Source organism: Oryx dammah, unplaced genomic scaffold (assembly GCF_014754425.2).
Source record: "Oryx dammah isolate SB20612 unplaced genomic scaffold, SCBI_Odam_1.1 HiC_scaffold_1, whole genome shotgun sequence".
Taxonomy (NCBI): Eukaryota; Metazoa; Chordata; class Mammalia; order Artiodactyla; family Bovidae; genus Oryx; species Oryx dammah.
Window position 1 is genome coordinate 61616982 of NW_024070185.1, and position 13902 is coordinate 61630883.

Consider the following 13902-nt stretch of genomic DNA (forward strand, 5'->3'; position numbering starts at 1 on the left):
CATCTTTGTCCTCATGGTTCTTTTGGCTGCTGAAGCTCCAGTCATCATAGCCATATCCCAACTAGTAAGATGAAGGAAGGGAAGAAGTCTGAGTCTTGTGATATCTGAGTCACCACCTCTATGGAGGCACCTGCTACAGTAGTATAATAAAGTTCAAGTCTTAAATATTTACTGAATGTTCATCCTAGTCACTGCATCAGCCATTTTCACAGTTTGTTTTCTTTTTCGCCATTTTGCCCTTTTCCAGATCCACCTCTGGTGAAAGTTATTATACATCTTCTCCCAGATGGTTTTTTGCCTGTTCTGCTTATATAGGTAACTGATCTTTGCTGTAAACATTTTAAGTAATAAAGTAATTCTTTCCACTGAGAGATGGTCCCCTGGTCCTATTTTAGTGAATATCCTTGTGGCCATTTCTCTTTGCACTTCCCATCCCTCTTCATCTGTGGTCCAAGTCACTATCATCTGTCATCTAGACTTTTGCAGGAGACTCCTAACCATCAACCATCTCTTGGCTTCCATCCTGCCCCATTTCAGGTTATTCTCAGTCAATAGCCAAAGTGAGCAGTTTTTGTTTCTTTATTATTAAATTCACATAACATTAAGATTAACTGTTTTAAAGTGAACAATTCAGTAGCATTTAGTATATACACAGTGTTGTGCAACTACCATCTCTATCTAAATCTAAAACATTTTCATCCAAAATAAAAGCCTGTACCCAATAAGCAGTTATTCTCCATGCCCCCGTCCCCCACCCCTGGCAATCACCAATCTGTTTCTATAGATTTACCTATTCTGGATATCTCCTCTAAATTATATCATATAATATGTGACTTTGTGTGTGTGGCTTCTTTCACTTAGAATATTGTTTTCAAGACTCATTCATTCCCTTTTATTACTAAATGATATTCCATAGTCTGTCCATTTATCCATTGATAAACATTTTGGTAGTTTTTGGCTATTGTGATTAGTGCTGCTATGAGCATTCCTGTATAAGTATTTGCTTGGGTAACTGTTTTCAGTTCTTTGCGGTATATATCTAGGAGTGAAATTGCTAGATCATATGTAATTCTACATTTAATTTTTTGAAGAACTACCAAACTATTTTCCAAAGCAACTGTACCGTTTCACATTCCCACAGCAATATATGAGGGTCAGTTTCTCCACATCCTTGCCAACACTTGTTAGTTTCCATTTTAACTTTTGATTTTTGTTATAGTCATTATCACGCTTGTGAAGAGGTCTCTCGGTCTAATTCTGATTTGCATTTCCCTAATGACCAATGTTGTTGAGCATCTTGTCATGTGCTTGTTGCCCATCTGTACAACTGACCCTCCATATCTGTAGGTTCTGTATTCATGGATTCAACCAACCATGAGTCAGAAATATTGTTTTTAATTCCGCAAATTTTAAAAAAGCAAAACTTGAATTTGTCTCACACTTGCAACTATCTACATTGTATTTACATTGTAGTAGGTATAAATAATCTAGAGATGATTTAAAGTATACAGGAGGATGTGTGTATATGCAAATATTATGCCATTTTATATGTGACTCGAGCACCCAATCCCCCTCAGATACCGAGAGGCAATTGTATATCCTCTTTGGAGAAATGTCTATAAGCCCTTTGCTCATTTTCAAATAGATTGTGTAGTTGAGTTGTTAAAGTTCTTTATATATTCCGAATACTAGACCCTATAAAAGTACATGATTTTTGAATATTTTTTCTTCTTCTATATGTTGTCTTTCTACTTCCTTGATGATGTCCTTTGATGCACAAAGGTTTTAAATTTTAAATTCAATTGATCGATTTTTCTCTAGTTGCTTATTCTATTTTGTCATATCTAGGAATACTTTGCCAGATCTAAGGTTATGAAGATTTATGTTTATGTGTTCTTCTAAGAATTTTATAGTTTTAACTATGATACTTCAGTCACTGATCTGTTTCCGGTTAGGTTTTTGTGTATGGTGTGAGATAGAGATCCAGCTTTATCTTTTTGCCTATCGATATCCAGTTGTCCCAGAACCATTTCTTGAAGAAACTATTTTTCCCCATTTAATGGATTTGACAAGTTCATCAAAAGTCAATTTGCTTAAGATGTATGGATTTATTTCTGGACTCTCAATTCTACCTCGTTGTGTTGTATGTCTATCCTGATGTTAGTGCCACATTGCTTAATCTTATAGTAGGTTCTGAAATCAGGAAGTCTGAATCCTCCAACTTTGTTTTTATCAAGATTTTTTGATTGATTGGAGTCCCTTACAATCATATGAATTTGAGGTTTGGCTTTTCTATTTCTGCACACACACACAAAAAAGACCATTGAGATTTTGATAAAGATGGCTTTGAAGCTGTGGGTTGTTTTGGGCAGTATTACCATTTTAATATTGCCTTCCAATCTTTAAAATTGGGATTCCTTTTTGCTTGTTTAGGTCTTTAAAAAATTTTTTCAGCAGTGTTTTGTGGGCTTTCCAAGTAGCTCAATAAAAGACTCTGCCTGCCAATGCAGGAGATTGTACAAATCCTTCACCTCCTTGGTTAAATTTATTCCTAAGTATTTTGTTCTTTAGGATGCTATTGTAGATGAAATTATTTTTCTAATTTCCCTTTAAGATTTTTCATTGCTGGTGTATAGAAATACCACTTAGTTTTGTATGTTAATCTTGTACCCTGTTTTTTTGTGTATGGAATCTTTAGGGTTTTCTACATATAAGATCATATCATCTAAGAACAGAGATAAGTTTACTTTTTCCTTTCCAGTCTGCTAAGTTGCTTCAGTCGTGTCCAACTCTGTGTGACCCCATAGACAGCAGCCCACCAGGCTCTCCCATCCCTGGGATTCTCTAGGCAAGAACACTGGAGTGGGTTGCCATTTCCTTCTCCAATGCATGAAAGTGAAAAGTGAAAGTGAAGTCGCTCAGTCGTGTCCGACTCTTAGCAACCCCATGGACTGCAGCCTACCAGGCTCCCCCATCCATGGGATTTTCCAGGCAAGAGTACTGGAGCGGGGTGCCATTGCCTTTCCAGTCTGGATACCATTTATTTCTTGTCCATTCAGTTTGACTAGAACTTTATGTACACAGTTGGGTAGGAGCAGTGAAAGTGGGCGTCCTCGTCTTGTCACTGACCTGAGGGTCTCATTTCCCCACTCTGTCAGATTCCAGCTCACAGATCATCTTCCCTGACCACCCTATCCCAAAGAGCAGAGTCCACCTCACCCACACCCCAGCCTGGAACTTCCTAATCTTTTGCTTGACTTTATTTTCCTTTGTGATGCTTAGTGATATCTGATATCTTTACATGTTTGCTTGTTACCTGTCCTCTTTCACTAAACTGTTCCCGGCTATCTGCCTACCGCCAAGAAGGGTACCTAGAACACAGGAAGGACTCAATAAACTGTTAATTGTTGTTCAGTCACTAAGTTGTGTCCGACTCTTTGCAAGCCCATGAACTGCAGCATGCCAGGCTTCCCTGTCCTTCACCATCTCCCGGAGTTTGCTTAAACTCATGTCCGTTGAGTCAATGACACCATCCAACCATCTCATCCTCTGTCTCCCCCTTCTCCTCTTGCCCTCAGTCTTTCCCAGCATCAGAGTTTTTCCAGTGAATCAGCTCTTCACATCCGGTGGCCAACGTGTCGGAGCTTCAGCTTCAGCATCAGTCCTTCCAATGAATATTCAGGGTTGATTGCAACTCAATAAACATGTTGCATGAATAAAGATATATGTGTGTGTGTATGCAATTTTTCAGGCTTCCCAGGTGGCACTAGTGGTAAAGAACCTGCCTGTCCAGGCAGGAGACATAAGAGCTGTGGGTTCAATCCCTGGGTCGGGAAGATCCTCTTGAGGATTGCATGGCAACCCACTGCAGTATTCTTGTGTGCAGAATCCCATGGACAGAGGAGCCTGGTGGGTACATAGGGTCACACAGAGTCAGACACAACTGAGCAACTTAGCATGCACACATGCAGTTTTTCATAACCGGAATTAAATAATTTATGCTATTCTGTAAGCTTGCTTTTGATAGCTTACAGTGAACAGTGTTGGATTATTGATCTCCGAAGAAGAAGCTTTAGCTTCGGGACCAGGGACCAGGCTTGATCACTCAAGAAATTTTGTGTAGCAGAGTTTTATTAAAGTATGAAAAGGGACAGAGAAACCTTCTGACATAGACATCAGAAGAGGGACAGAGGGTGCCCCTCCTGCTAGTTTTAGCAAGGTGTTTTGTGTCTGTCAGAGAGTTATTAATCAGACAAGAAAGACACCTCAAGGCTGACGGGGTTTCACCAGGCCCCTCTCCCACAATGTTCACTTTTGAGATAGGATGGCCCGAGGTGTGTCATCCCCCAGTCATAAAACAATTGATATGAATACGGGTTTTTTGAGCTATTGTCAGCCAAAAGTTAGTCTTAGGGGGAACCATTTTGAAGAAAGGCAAATTCCAAAGCAAATACATAGTTTTCATTAACATAGCTTAAGGAAAACATTTCCAGAAGAAAAATGCATTGGTTAGCTCAAGGTTTGAGAAAAGTTAAGTTCGGGTGGAACCAGTTGTCATCATAGCAACACAGAATTTTAAGAGACTTGCAGCCTATTTCCTCCATTTGGAGATCCCTGGACTTCCTGCCTGTTAACCTCTCACTTTTTCACACATGTTGTCTTGGGCGTTTTCCTTTCTTAGTGAGTAGAGCTCTCCGTCAACCTTTTGTGGGATCGCCATTGTGTGGATGCCCCATAATTTCTTCAAAAGGCCATCTTGGTGTACTCTGCAGCTGCCAACCATCCCCGTGTATGCCTCTTTGCTCTCTCATTCAGTTATGAGTCTGACACTTTAAAAATATAGTGTCCCAAGTTTCTCCCTATTCCTCTTTTACTAATCTGAGTGTATGTATTTGCTTTAGAAATGTTTCTAAGTTTTTCTCTCATACCAGAACCCTTGTTTAGAGCATTCCAGACCTTGGCATTAGATTATATTTTTCTTTTGCATTTTTTCTCTACTTACTGATTGTTAAAATTAATGACCAGTGTTTTCAATAGTAAGCAGTCTCCTCTGACCAAGTTCTAAAGTTCTTCTTTTTAAACATAAGGGGTGCTTTGTTGGAGATCTCTGATTCCCTTTCTCTGAGCCAGTTTGGCACTGGGTCCCCAGAGAGAGAAGCTTTCAGGGTATCTTGGCATGGAGGGAGCCACAGGACTCTGGACGGCCCACCTGGGGTCACCGCCAGAGGCTGCCCCAGTGCAGTGGCGCTCCGTGTAACTGGCATCTCATGTGTTTTCAGGAAAGGTCTGGGTCCCCAAGCAGAAGCCGATGGACCCCGTGCTGGAAAGTGTGACGCTGGAGCCAGAGCTGGAGGAGGCCCTGGCGAATGCCTCAGATGCGGAACTCTGTGACATCGCAGGTAGGAGGCATTCCTGACGCTCCCCCACGTCCTCTAAAGCATTTGACCTGCATCAGCAGGGGAGCCTTGAGTGATGTATTACAACGTAAATACCCTCTCTGTTTCTAAAAAGGACTAGAGGAGATGGAAACCTATTATCAAGAACCGAAATGAGTGAAATAGAGATAACACCCAAACCCTTTCCACCTCAGAGCCCATCCCAGAGGAATGTGGGAGGCAGCCTAAGCCCTTCACCACCCATTGCATCAAACCCTGCCCAGGCCTCCTGGGAAGAAAGACGAGAGGGGAGGAGACATAGGGCTGCCGGCATCTCTGGTCCAGGGGGCTCACAGATGCCTGGAACAGGTCATCTGATTTTACCACTTGCACAGTTCAGAGAGCTGGGCTTGGAGCCTATCACCCCATATCTCATATTCATACAGCACCCTCCATCTTCATGTGTGTTTCCTTGTGATCTTCACAAACAGCCCCGAAAACTCCAGAAGGTGGCCTAGCATCCAGAGCCCTTTACCACCTACTCTTGTTGCCTTATTACTGTCTGGTCCCTGCCCCACTTGTTAGTATCCCTTTGTCACGGGGGGTCAGGCTCTGGCTGTAGCTTGCCCACCGTCATGCTGTGCTCCCTGGCCCAGTGGGGTAGCTGGTCCTTTTATTCAGCAGTCCTGGGGGGCTACTAACCCTCACCCAGATGATGACAGGAGGGTGGATGGGATAGGGAGAGACTCAAGGCAAGTGGGAAGGGGAGAGGAAAGATGGGGTCAACTGTGAGTTCAGAAGAGGAGTCCACTTCTCCGAATAAGTTGGTGTCGTTAGTGAAGGCGGGTGCCCTAGTCTGCAGGCTGCCCTAACGAGATACCACAGGCTGGTGACTTAAACAACAGAACTGTGTTTTTTCAATAGTTCTGGAGGTTAGCTGTCCAAGATCAAGTGTCCACAGGATTGGTTCCCTCTGAGCCCGTATCTCTCTGTCACTCTGTGCATGTGTCCCCTGGGGCCCCTTTGTGTGTCCTAATCTCCTTCTTGTAAGTACACCAGGCAGATTGCTTTAGGACCCACCTTAACAGCCTCATTGTCATTTAATCACTTCTGTAGAGACCTTATCTCTGAAAACAGTTACAAATTCTAAGGGGCTAGAAATTACCTTATTCAACATAGTAGAGGGACAAAGCAGGACACAATCAACAATTTTGGAGGGGCAAAATTCAGCCGTAACAGTGAGGGAGAGACAAGCGTAGGGGAAATAAGGCCAATGGCCACCCACAGAGGGGGCGGGTGTATATGAAAGTCCTTGAGTTCTTCCAGGGTCCACACTGGAGATAGGGAGGTGGGTGTCATTAGTATCGGCAAGCTCTAGGGTGGAGGGCCTGGTGGGAGTGGGGTCTGGGGCTCTGGAGGCTAGGGCCCTGGCTAGGGTAGAAGTCTTTGGGAGAAGAGTGGAAATAGGATGAAGGTAACCACCGTGGATATCATGAATGGGCTGGGAACCCAAGGCCAAATCAAGATGGGCAGAGCCTAATACAAGAGCTAGCGAGACAGTATGAGGGTTCAGGGCAGGCCGGGAGACTCAGAGGTGAGGCCAGAGGCCAGTGAGGCTGCTGTTGCCAGGGGACTCAGGTGGCTGCAGTGTCTTACGCTTTTCGCATCCTCCAGCTTTTTGTGCGTGTTGTGTACCAGTATGATGACATTCTTAGGGGAGAGGGGGACGGGGAACCAGAGCCAGGTTGCAGCAAGCTGAGGAGTGGACAAGGGGAGCCAGTGTGTAGACCCTCAACCCAGATAGCCTTTCCTGTGGAGGCGGAACATTTGGGAAAAGGCAAAGGGCAGTGGCTTGAAGGGTGTCAAGGCTGAGAGAGAAAGGTGTTCACTTTCACTATGAAGTACACAACAGTGAGGCTGTGACCCTGGAAATGCAGCACTTAGGTCAGGATACTCAACTGCTTTGCTCATCAAAACCCACACCTGTCACATTAGATCCCACATTAGGCCCTGGTATTAGGACCAAACCATCTTCCCGACTCAGAGTTTGCTTGCGTTCCGGTTCATCTGTGCACCTGGGCAGTGGGTGGGGGGCACAGTTGTCCAGCATCTCCACACTGGCTCACCCCAGCGCCTGTTTGTGACCTGGTCCTTCTCCTCTGATCACCCTCGTGACGTCATGCTCCTCATTAGGCAGTTCAGAGGGATTATCAAATGACTCCACTGTCAGAACCGGCAGTTCCTATGCCAAAATAGAACTGCAATATCATGCTAAGTTTCTGCCTTGATTTCTTGAAACTAGTCCTCTTTATTTTTGCTGGCATGGCTAATTACTCGTATCTGTTCATGATACCACACACTTCCAATGCCCAGAAAAGAGAGCAGGAGCTGAAGGACGACACCAGAGTTAACTGGCTAGCCTTGGACGCCTGTCGTTGCATGTCAGCTATTTTTGAAAGGTGGCCGTGGAAGAAGGTGTGGAACATTCGTTGACCACCAACTATGTCCTTGCTGCTGTGGGCGTTGCTTTCCACACCTTGCTGCATTTACTGACCACAGCGATCCTATGAAGTGAGTTTTATTGAAGTCCCCATTTTACAGATAGAGAAAGTCAGCGTAGCGAGGTTATCCTTGCCCATGGGTTTGAACTCCGGCACCTTGGTTCTAGGGTCTGCTCACAACATCACTACCCAGTACATCCTGGATAAAGCCTTCCAGGGTAGGGAGGTGGACACAGAGTGGGGAGAGGAGTGCATGGCTGGATCTCAGAGTTGGCCGGGGCGAGGATAGGAATTAGGAAAGGGTCTAGGTGTCACACCAAAGCACTGAGGCCTGGGCTGGGCAGTGTTGGGAGAGGCCAGATGAAAGCAGGGGTTTGGGTAGAGAGGTGACGGTGTTGGGAGGCTGAGGGGATGGAGGGGACAGGCCCCAGGTGGGGCCAAGGGCCAAGGTGGCCTGTGTCTGAGATGTGTTTCTGAAAGACCAGCTCCTCCTAGAGCTGGATCAGAGGGGATGATGAGATGAGTGTGGGCTTTTGGCCTGAGGCTCCAGAAAAGAGAGCTGGGTGTCTGCAAGGACCGAGGAGAGCTGCCTAGCCAGGAGTCAATTTAAGAGATGAAGTCGCTGGAGGCGGGACATCTTGTTGGAGTGCTAGGGGTGTTGCTGGTGGTAGCTGGAGCCCCGAGTGGATGATGCATTAGGGAACGAAGAGGAGGGTGTGCTGGGCACAGGGTCTGCAGGTCCTCTCTGCACCCTGCGACTCGATTCTCGGGCAGAGCATTTCTGTTAACTAAGCTTCCAGTTGCAGTGGACTAACCATAAGAAAGCAGCCTGGTTCCTGCCGGTGCAGAGCTGAAGTTAAATAACCCCCGAGGCCAACATGCAGGGACAGGTGGGAGCAAGTGTCCTGGGAGAAAGGGCCGAGTGCAGCAGAGGACTCCACAGGTGGTGGGGCCGTAAGATGAGGTGGGGACCAAAGCTGAACTGAAAGGAGGAGGAGTAGAGGTGAGCTAGGCCAGGAGATGGGTCCCAGGGGGAAAGAGGCTCTGAGCTGGGGATGAGGCAGCCCCCCTGAGCCGTTGCTTTACAGGTGCACGTGCGGCAGGCTTGATACCTGGCTGTGACAGGAACGTGTAAGGGGACACCCAGTAGGTGTGTCACATGAGCCAGACCTGTGAACTCTCACTCACTCTTTGTTTTCTCGTCTGTGCATTCACTCACGAGTCAGCGTATACTGCTGGGATGAATCAGATCCAGTCCCTGACCTGGGGGCCCCAGGATGTGATGAAGAGGACAGAACAGAGACATACAAATATCAACATGCGGTATCATCATAGGTGATGAGCAATGTGCTGGCCCCTGACCGTGCTAACTCCATGGTACGTGGCCTTGAGTTGTAGCTCCGAGGCCACTGGGAGTCAGCTGCAAGCAAGTGCATGATCACTGCCTCCCCTCCTCCGTCAGGGGCATGACCTTGACTCACCTTTGGGGAACTTTCAGGCAGGGCAGGACCCAAGAAGGAATTGAGGGTAGGGCAATGGCACCCCACTCCAGGACTCTTGCCTGGAAAATCCCATGGGCGGAGGAGCCTGGTAGGCTGTGGTCCATAGTGTCACTAAGAATCAGACACGACTGAGCGACTTGACTTTCACTTTTCACTTTCATGCATTGAAGAAGGAAATGGCAACCCACGCCAGTGCTCTTGCCAGGAGAATCCCAGGGTCGGCGGAGGCTGGTGGGCTGCCATCTATGGGATCGCAGAGTCGGACACGACTAAAGTGACTTAGCAGCAAACTTACCCTTCAGAACCCCCAGGCCACCCCAGGGCAGTTGGTGCCCCCAGCTCCTGTGACGATCAGAGGCAGGCTTAGTCAGACCACCCAGCTTCTGCTGTACTTTGATGTCCTTAGGCATCTCTTCTCCCAACACTACAAGGGTCAGAGTGTGGCTTATTTAGAAGTAGTTGGTTCAACTGCTCTGAGGTCCTGGGCCGGAGCCAGCTTCCCTCACCTGCTTCTAGGATGCAGGAAATACCTTCCGGCCTTCTGCCCGAGTCAGCCTGCGCACTTGGCAGCTGGGGGAGCCAAGGATGTGTGCCGCTGTCTCTCTGTGTCCTGAGTCAAATCACCAACTGAGTGAACCCTGCCAAGGCAGAGTGAAGAAAGAGAACTCGATGTTCTTTTTCAGAGTTCAAAAATAGGCCTTTTTGAGTTTTGAGGAAGATCTAGACTTTTTTTTTTTTGTTAAGAAATCACATTCCCCTGTGCTAAATTCAGCCCTGCCAGTATCTACAAAGAATGAAGCAGCAGGCAACGTTGATGTGCTGTTTTTCTGTCACTCACTCCTGGTGACATGGAGTGTGCGAAACCAAGCGAGGAGAAAGTCATGGTTTGGCCCTCAGGTCAGGAGAAGGGAATACCGGCTTCAGAGCCACCGGGCGGTCTGCTCAGTGGCGGAGATTTTATTTGGCCCCTCCCCCTCCAGTCCTCCTCCCTCTCACCTTCTTGGAACTTTAATCTCCTCTGAATTGCAAAGTTGTTTTATTTCTTCTTATGGCTGCTATTGATATACATTACCTCCTAGAATATGTGTCGTCTGTCTTTAGAATTCTGAGGTCGAGGGGAAATTTTAGAACTTTAGACCAGTTGGTGACCTGGTATGTGGAGGTGTGGGTGAGGACATTAACTTAGAAGCCAGGAGGGTCTTCATCAAATGGTCTTTGACCAACCATTACCCTCTTGAGCCTGCTAGGAAAATGGGGGTTGACAGTACCTGTCCTGGATGCTGCTCGTAAAAATCAAACACTATGAGACGGTGAGAAATTGTCATGTGGCTATTAAGGCCCATGAAAAGGTAAGAGATCATCCCTCAAACATGATCCATTTTAGAGGTGAATACACTGAGGCGCAAAAAGTGGAAGTCATCTGGACAGAGTTACTCAGCAAATTAGTGCCAAGGCTCAGTCCAGGGTCCAGGTCTCCTTCCTCTGTCCCCCAGCCCTTCCCTGCAACCTTCCTGCCTCGGCCCCCTCTTTTTGGACTACTATGAAGAGCTATCATTCAAGCACAAAAAGCATTTTCGATTTTCCCACCACTCTATACACTCTAAGCAAGAGAAGCCATCTGAGGTTACATCTTTCCTATGATTCCCAGCAACCTTTGCAAACTGTTTTTCCAACCCTAAAACCCAGCAGCAGCTCAGAACCACCACCAGAGCCGCTGTCTGGGTGGAGCTGAAGAGCCCACTCCAGAAGGTGACTCCAGGTGATCTGATGCACCTGCTGCTGAATCAAGCCTCAGCTCCGTCTGCCCACGGAGATGCAGCCTAAATTAAGGCCCGCAGAGCTCAAAACAGTGCAGAAGCCTCTCTCCTTACCAGTTCTTAACGATGAGCAGGCAGGTCTAATTTTAGCAGAGAAGACTCATAGAATGTGAGAAACAGAAGGGACTTTCAGATCATCTTGTCTTGTGGTTCTTAGCTCCCACTGAGCATCAAAAATCATCCACAGAGATTAAAAACACATCTCCAGGGATTAGATCAGTTTGTCCAGGAGGACCACTGGTGGTGTAGTAAAGTTCCTGTGTCATTTGTATGTGTAGCCGTGATTGAGAACCAGTGGTCTAGTCTTACCCCTCATTGTACAGGAGAAGCTGAAACCCAGAAAGGGGAGTGGAGTTATCCAAGGACACAGCAGCATCAGGGGCAGAGTCAGGACTGGAACTTGGGTCTCTTGACTTCACTAAAGCTTCCCATGTTGTCTCTAACTAGAAATTGCATCTAATGAAATGTCCGGGGGAGTTTTTTTCTTTTTAATGAACAAATGTTTACCAAATACCATCTTCTGAAAGAGGTCCAAGACAGAGAAGACTCTTCTCTGATCTCTGGAAGCCCACAGGCCAGTAGGGGAAGAACACATATACCCAGATAGCTCTAACTCTGTTGACTAAGACTGTGACAGGGACACCAGGTGCTGTGAGAGAGCTAGAGGGAAGGAGGAATCCAGGAGGACTTCCGGGAAGGAAGCATTATTCCAGACTTAAAGGATGGGGAGGAAGAGTTGTTAGATCAGATACTGGATGTTCAGTTGGATTTGAATTTCAGATAAACAAGTTTCTCATAGAAAAAGTTCTAAAATGCTGAATGGGGCACGCTCATATCAGAACATTATTAATTGTTTATCTGAAATTACAGCTTAACTGGGTATCCTGTAGTTTTATTTGCTAAATCTCAAAACTCTCCAGTGCGGGGGTGGGCTGCATTTCAGCGGTGGGTAGTGTAGGAAAGAGGCTCGCCAGCAAATGGGTGGCGTTGGCAGAAGCAGGAGCAGCCACTGAGCAGTGGCCACTGGTGTTGCCAGAGCAGAAAGGGCCCGGGCGAGGGACACGGCTACTGAAGCAGGACCAGCCCAGGGAGATGGGTGAAGCCAGGCTTTGGGGTTACAAGACGTCGTCCTCCCAGGTGAACACTGCCCCAGCCTCACAATCCCACAAGCCTGCCCCTGCCCTCTGTGGTCAATGCTCCGCATTCAGCCTGAGTAACAGGAACCTGAGTCAGACCATCTCACTCCCAGTTCAGGCCACACCTAGAAAAAGATATCTGAACTTCTTATCTCAACCTAGAAGGCCCTGTAAGGTATGATCTGGCCTATTTGAATCAAATCTACTCCAAAGCATTGTTGTAAAGATTCAGGGGGATGACGTCAGGCAGTGTTCTCAACCTTGGCTGCCCACTGAAACCTGGAGAGCTTTTTACATTTTTATTGGAGTATAGTTTTGATTGATGTACAATGCTGTGTTATTATGCGGAGCTTTTGAAAAGGCAGATGGTTGGCCCCAGCCCTGGGGATTGTGCTTTCTTTGGTCTGGGGTAGTCTGGGCATCAGGAGTTTCAAAAGATTCCCAGTGACTCGGGTGCACAGTGATTGAGGGTCACTCCTGGACGGTGTGCTCTCTAGCCCCACAGAAGCAGCTAGTGAGGGCATGGCGCCCTCTGGCACGGGTCTAGCTTCACCTCCGTCCATCTTCAGTCTCCCCCTCTCTCCCTGGCCTGTGGCTTCCTACCCACCATCCCTCTGTCCAAAATATTCTACCTTCTTTCTTTTCACTTGGCCAACATCTGATCGCTCCCATCCCTCTGTCCTCTTCTCCCGGAACACATTGAACTTTCTCTTTACAACACTCAGCATACTCTGCACTTATGTTTTCAGTTGTGACTTGCTTAGTCTCTAGTTCCCTGCAGATTGTAGGCTACAGGGCAGAGGCCCTGTCTCTTATTCCTCGCTCTCCCCACCTGCACCCCACCCCAGCCCGGAGCCAGACACATGATGCTAGCACTCAGTAAGTGCCGAACAAATGAATGCATGAAAGAGTGACTGATCAGGAGGAGGGCACGGTCAGGCTTGCATTTCCAGAGAGATCTTTCTGACTGCTCTGTGCTGTGCGCTGCTGGGGGAGGGTTGGAAGAGACCGGAGCCAGCATATCAGTGAATCTGCAGCTGGAATCACTGGCGAGAACTGATAGGGCCCTGACCAGGACAGAGGTGATGGAGTGGGAGATGGGACAAATGAGAGATCCTGTACAGGAGGGTGAGGATTTGGGAGGAAGTGTGCCATGTGACTGAGGTTCCACCCCAGGGGACAGGCAGGATAAGAAGATGAGAAAGAGGAATTCTGTTTTGGCCAAGTTGGGTTGGACGTGTCAGAGGGACACCTAGGAATCTGAGGCCAGGGACTAGAGACACCTAGGCTGGGGATAGAGATTGGACAGTCACATCAATAGAGGCAAGAATAAAACCAAAGTGTTTCTTGCCATTTCTGAGAGCAAAACTTTCTGGGGCATGGAATGTCTGTGCCTGGGAATCTGTCTGTCTGAGAGGCGCGTCACGGGCCCTTGTGTCCCCGCAGCTATCCTCGGCATGCACACGCTTATGAGCAACCAGCAGTACTACCAGGCCTTGGGCAGCAGCTCCATCGTGAACAAGGAGGGACTCAACAGTGAGTACTGGCCCTGCTCCCTGCCCCACTGCGAG

At 47.2% G+C, this 13902-nt stretch overlaps 1 protein-coding gene across 2 annotated transcripts in view; it reads left to right on the plus strand.

Moving 5' to 3' along the window:
- The window catches only part of TMOD1 (tropomodulin 1), an 88806-nt gene that overhangs the window by 44133 nt on the left and 30771 nt on the right, over positions 1 to 13902 (plus strand). For both annotated transcript variants that reach the window (XM_040238618.1, XM_040238629.1), the window contains exons 4-5: positions 5280 to 5399; positions 13778 to 13867. In XM_040238618.1, coding sequence (XP_040094552.1) covers positions 5280 to 5399; positions 13778 to 13867 — 210 coding nt within the window. The remainder of the gene's footprint in view (positions 1 to 5279; positions 5400 to 13777; positions 13868 to 13902) is intronic.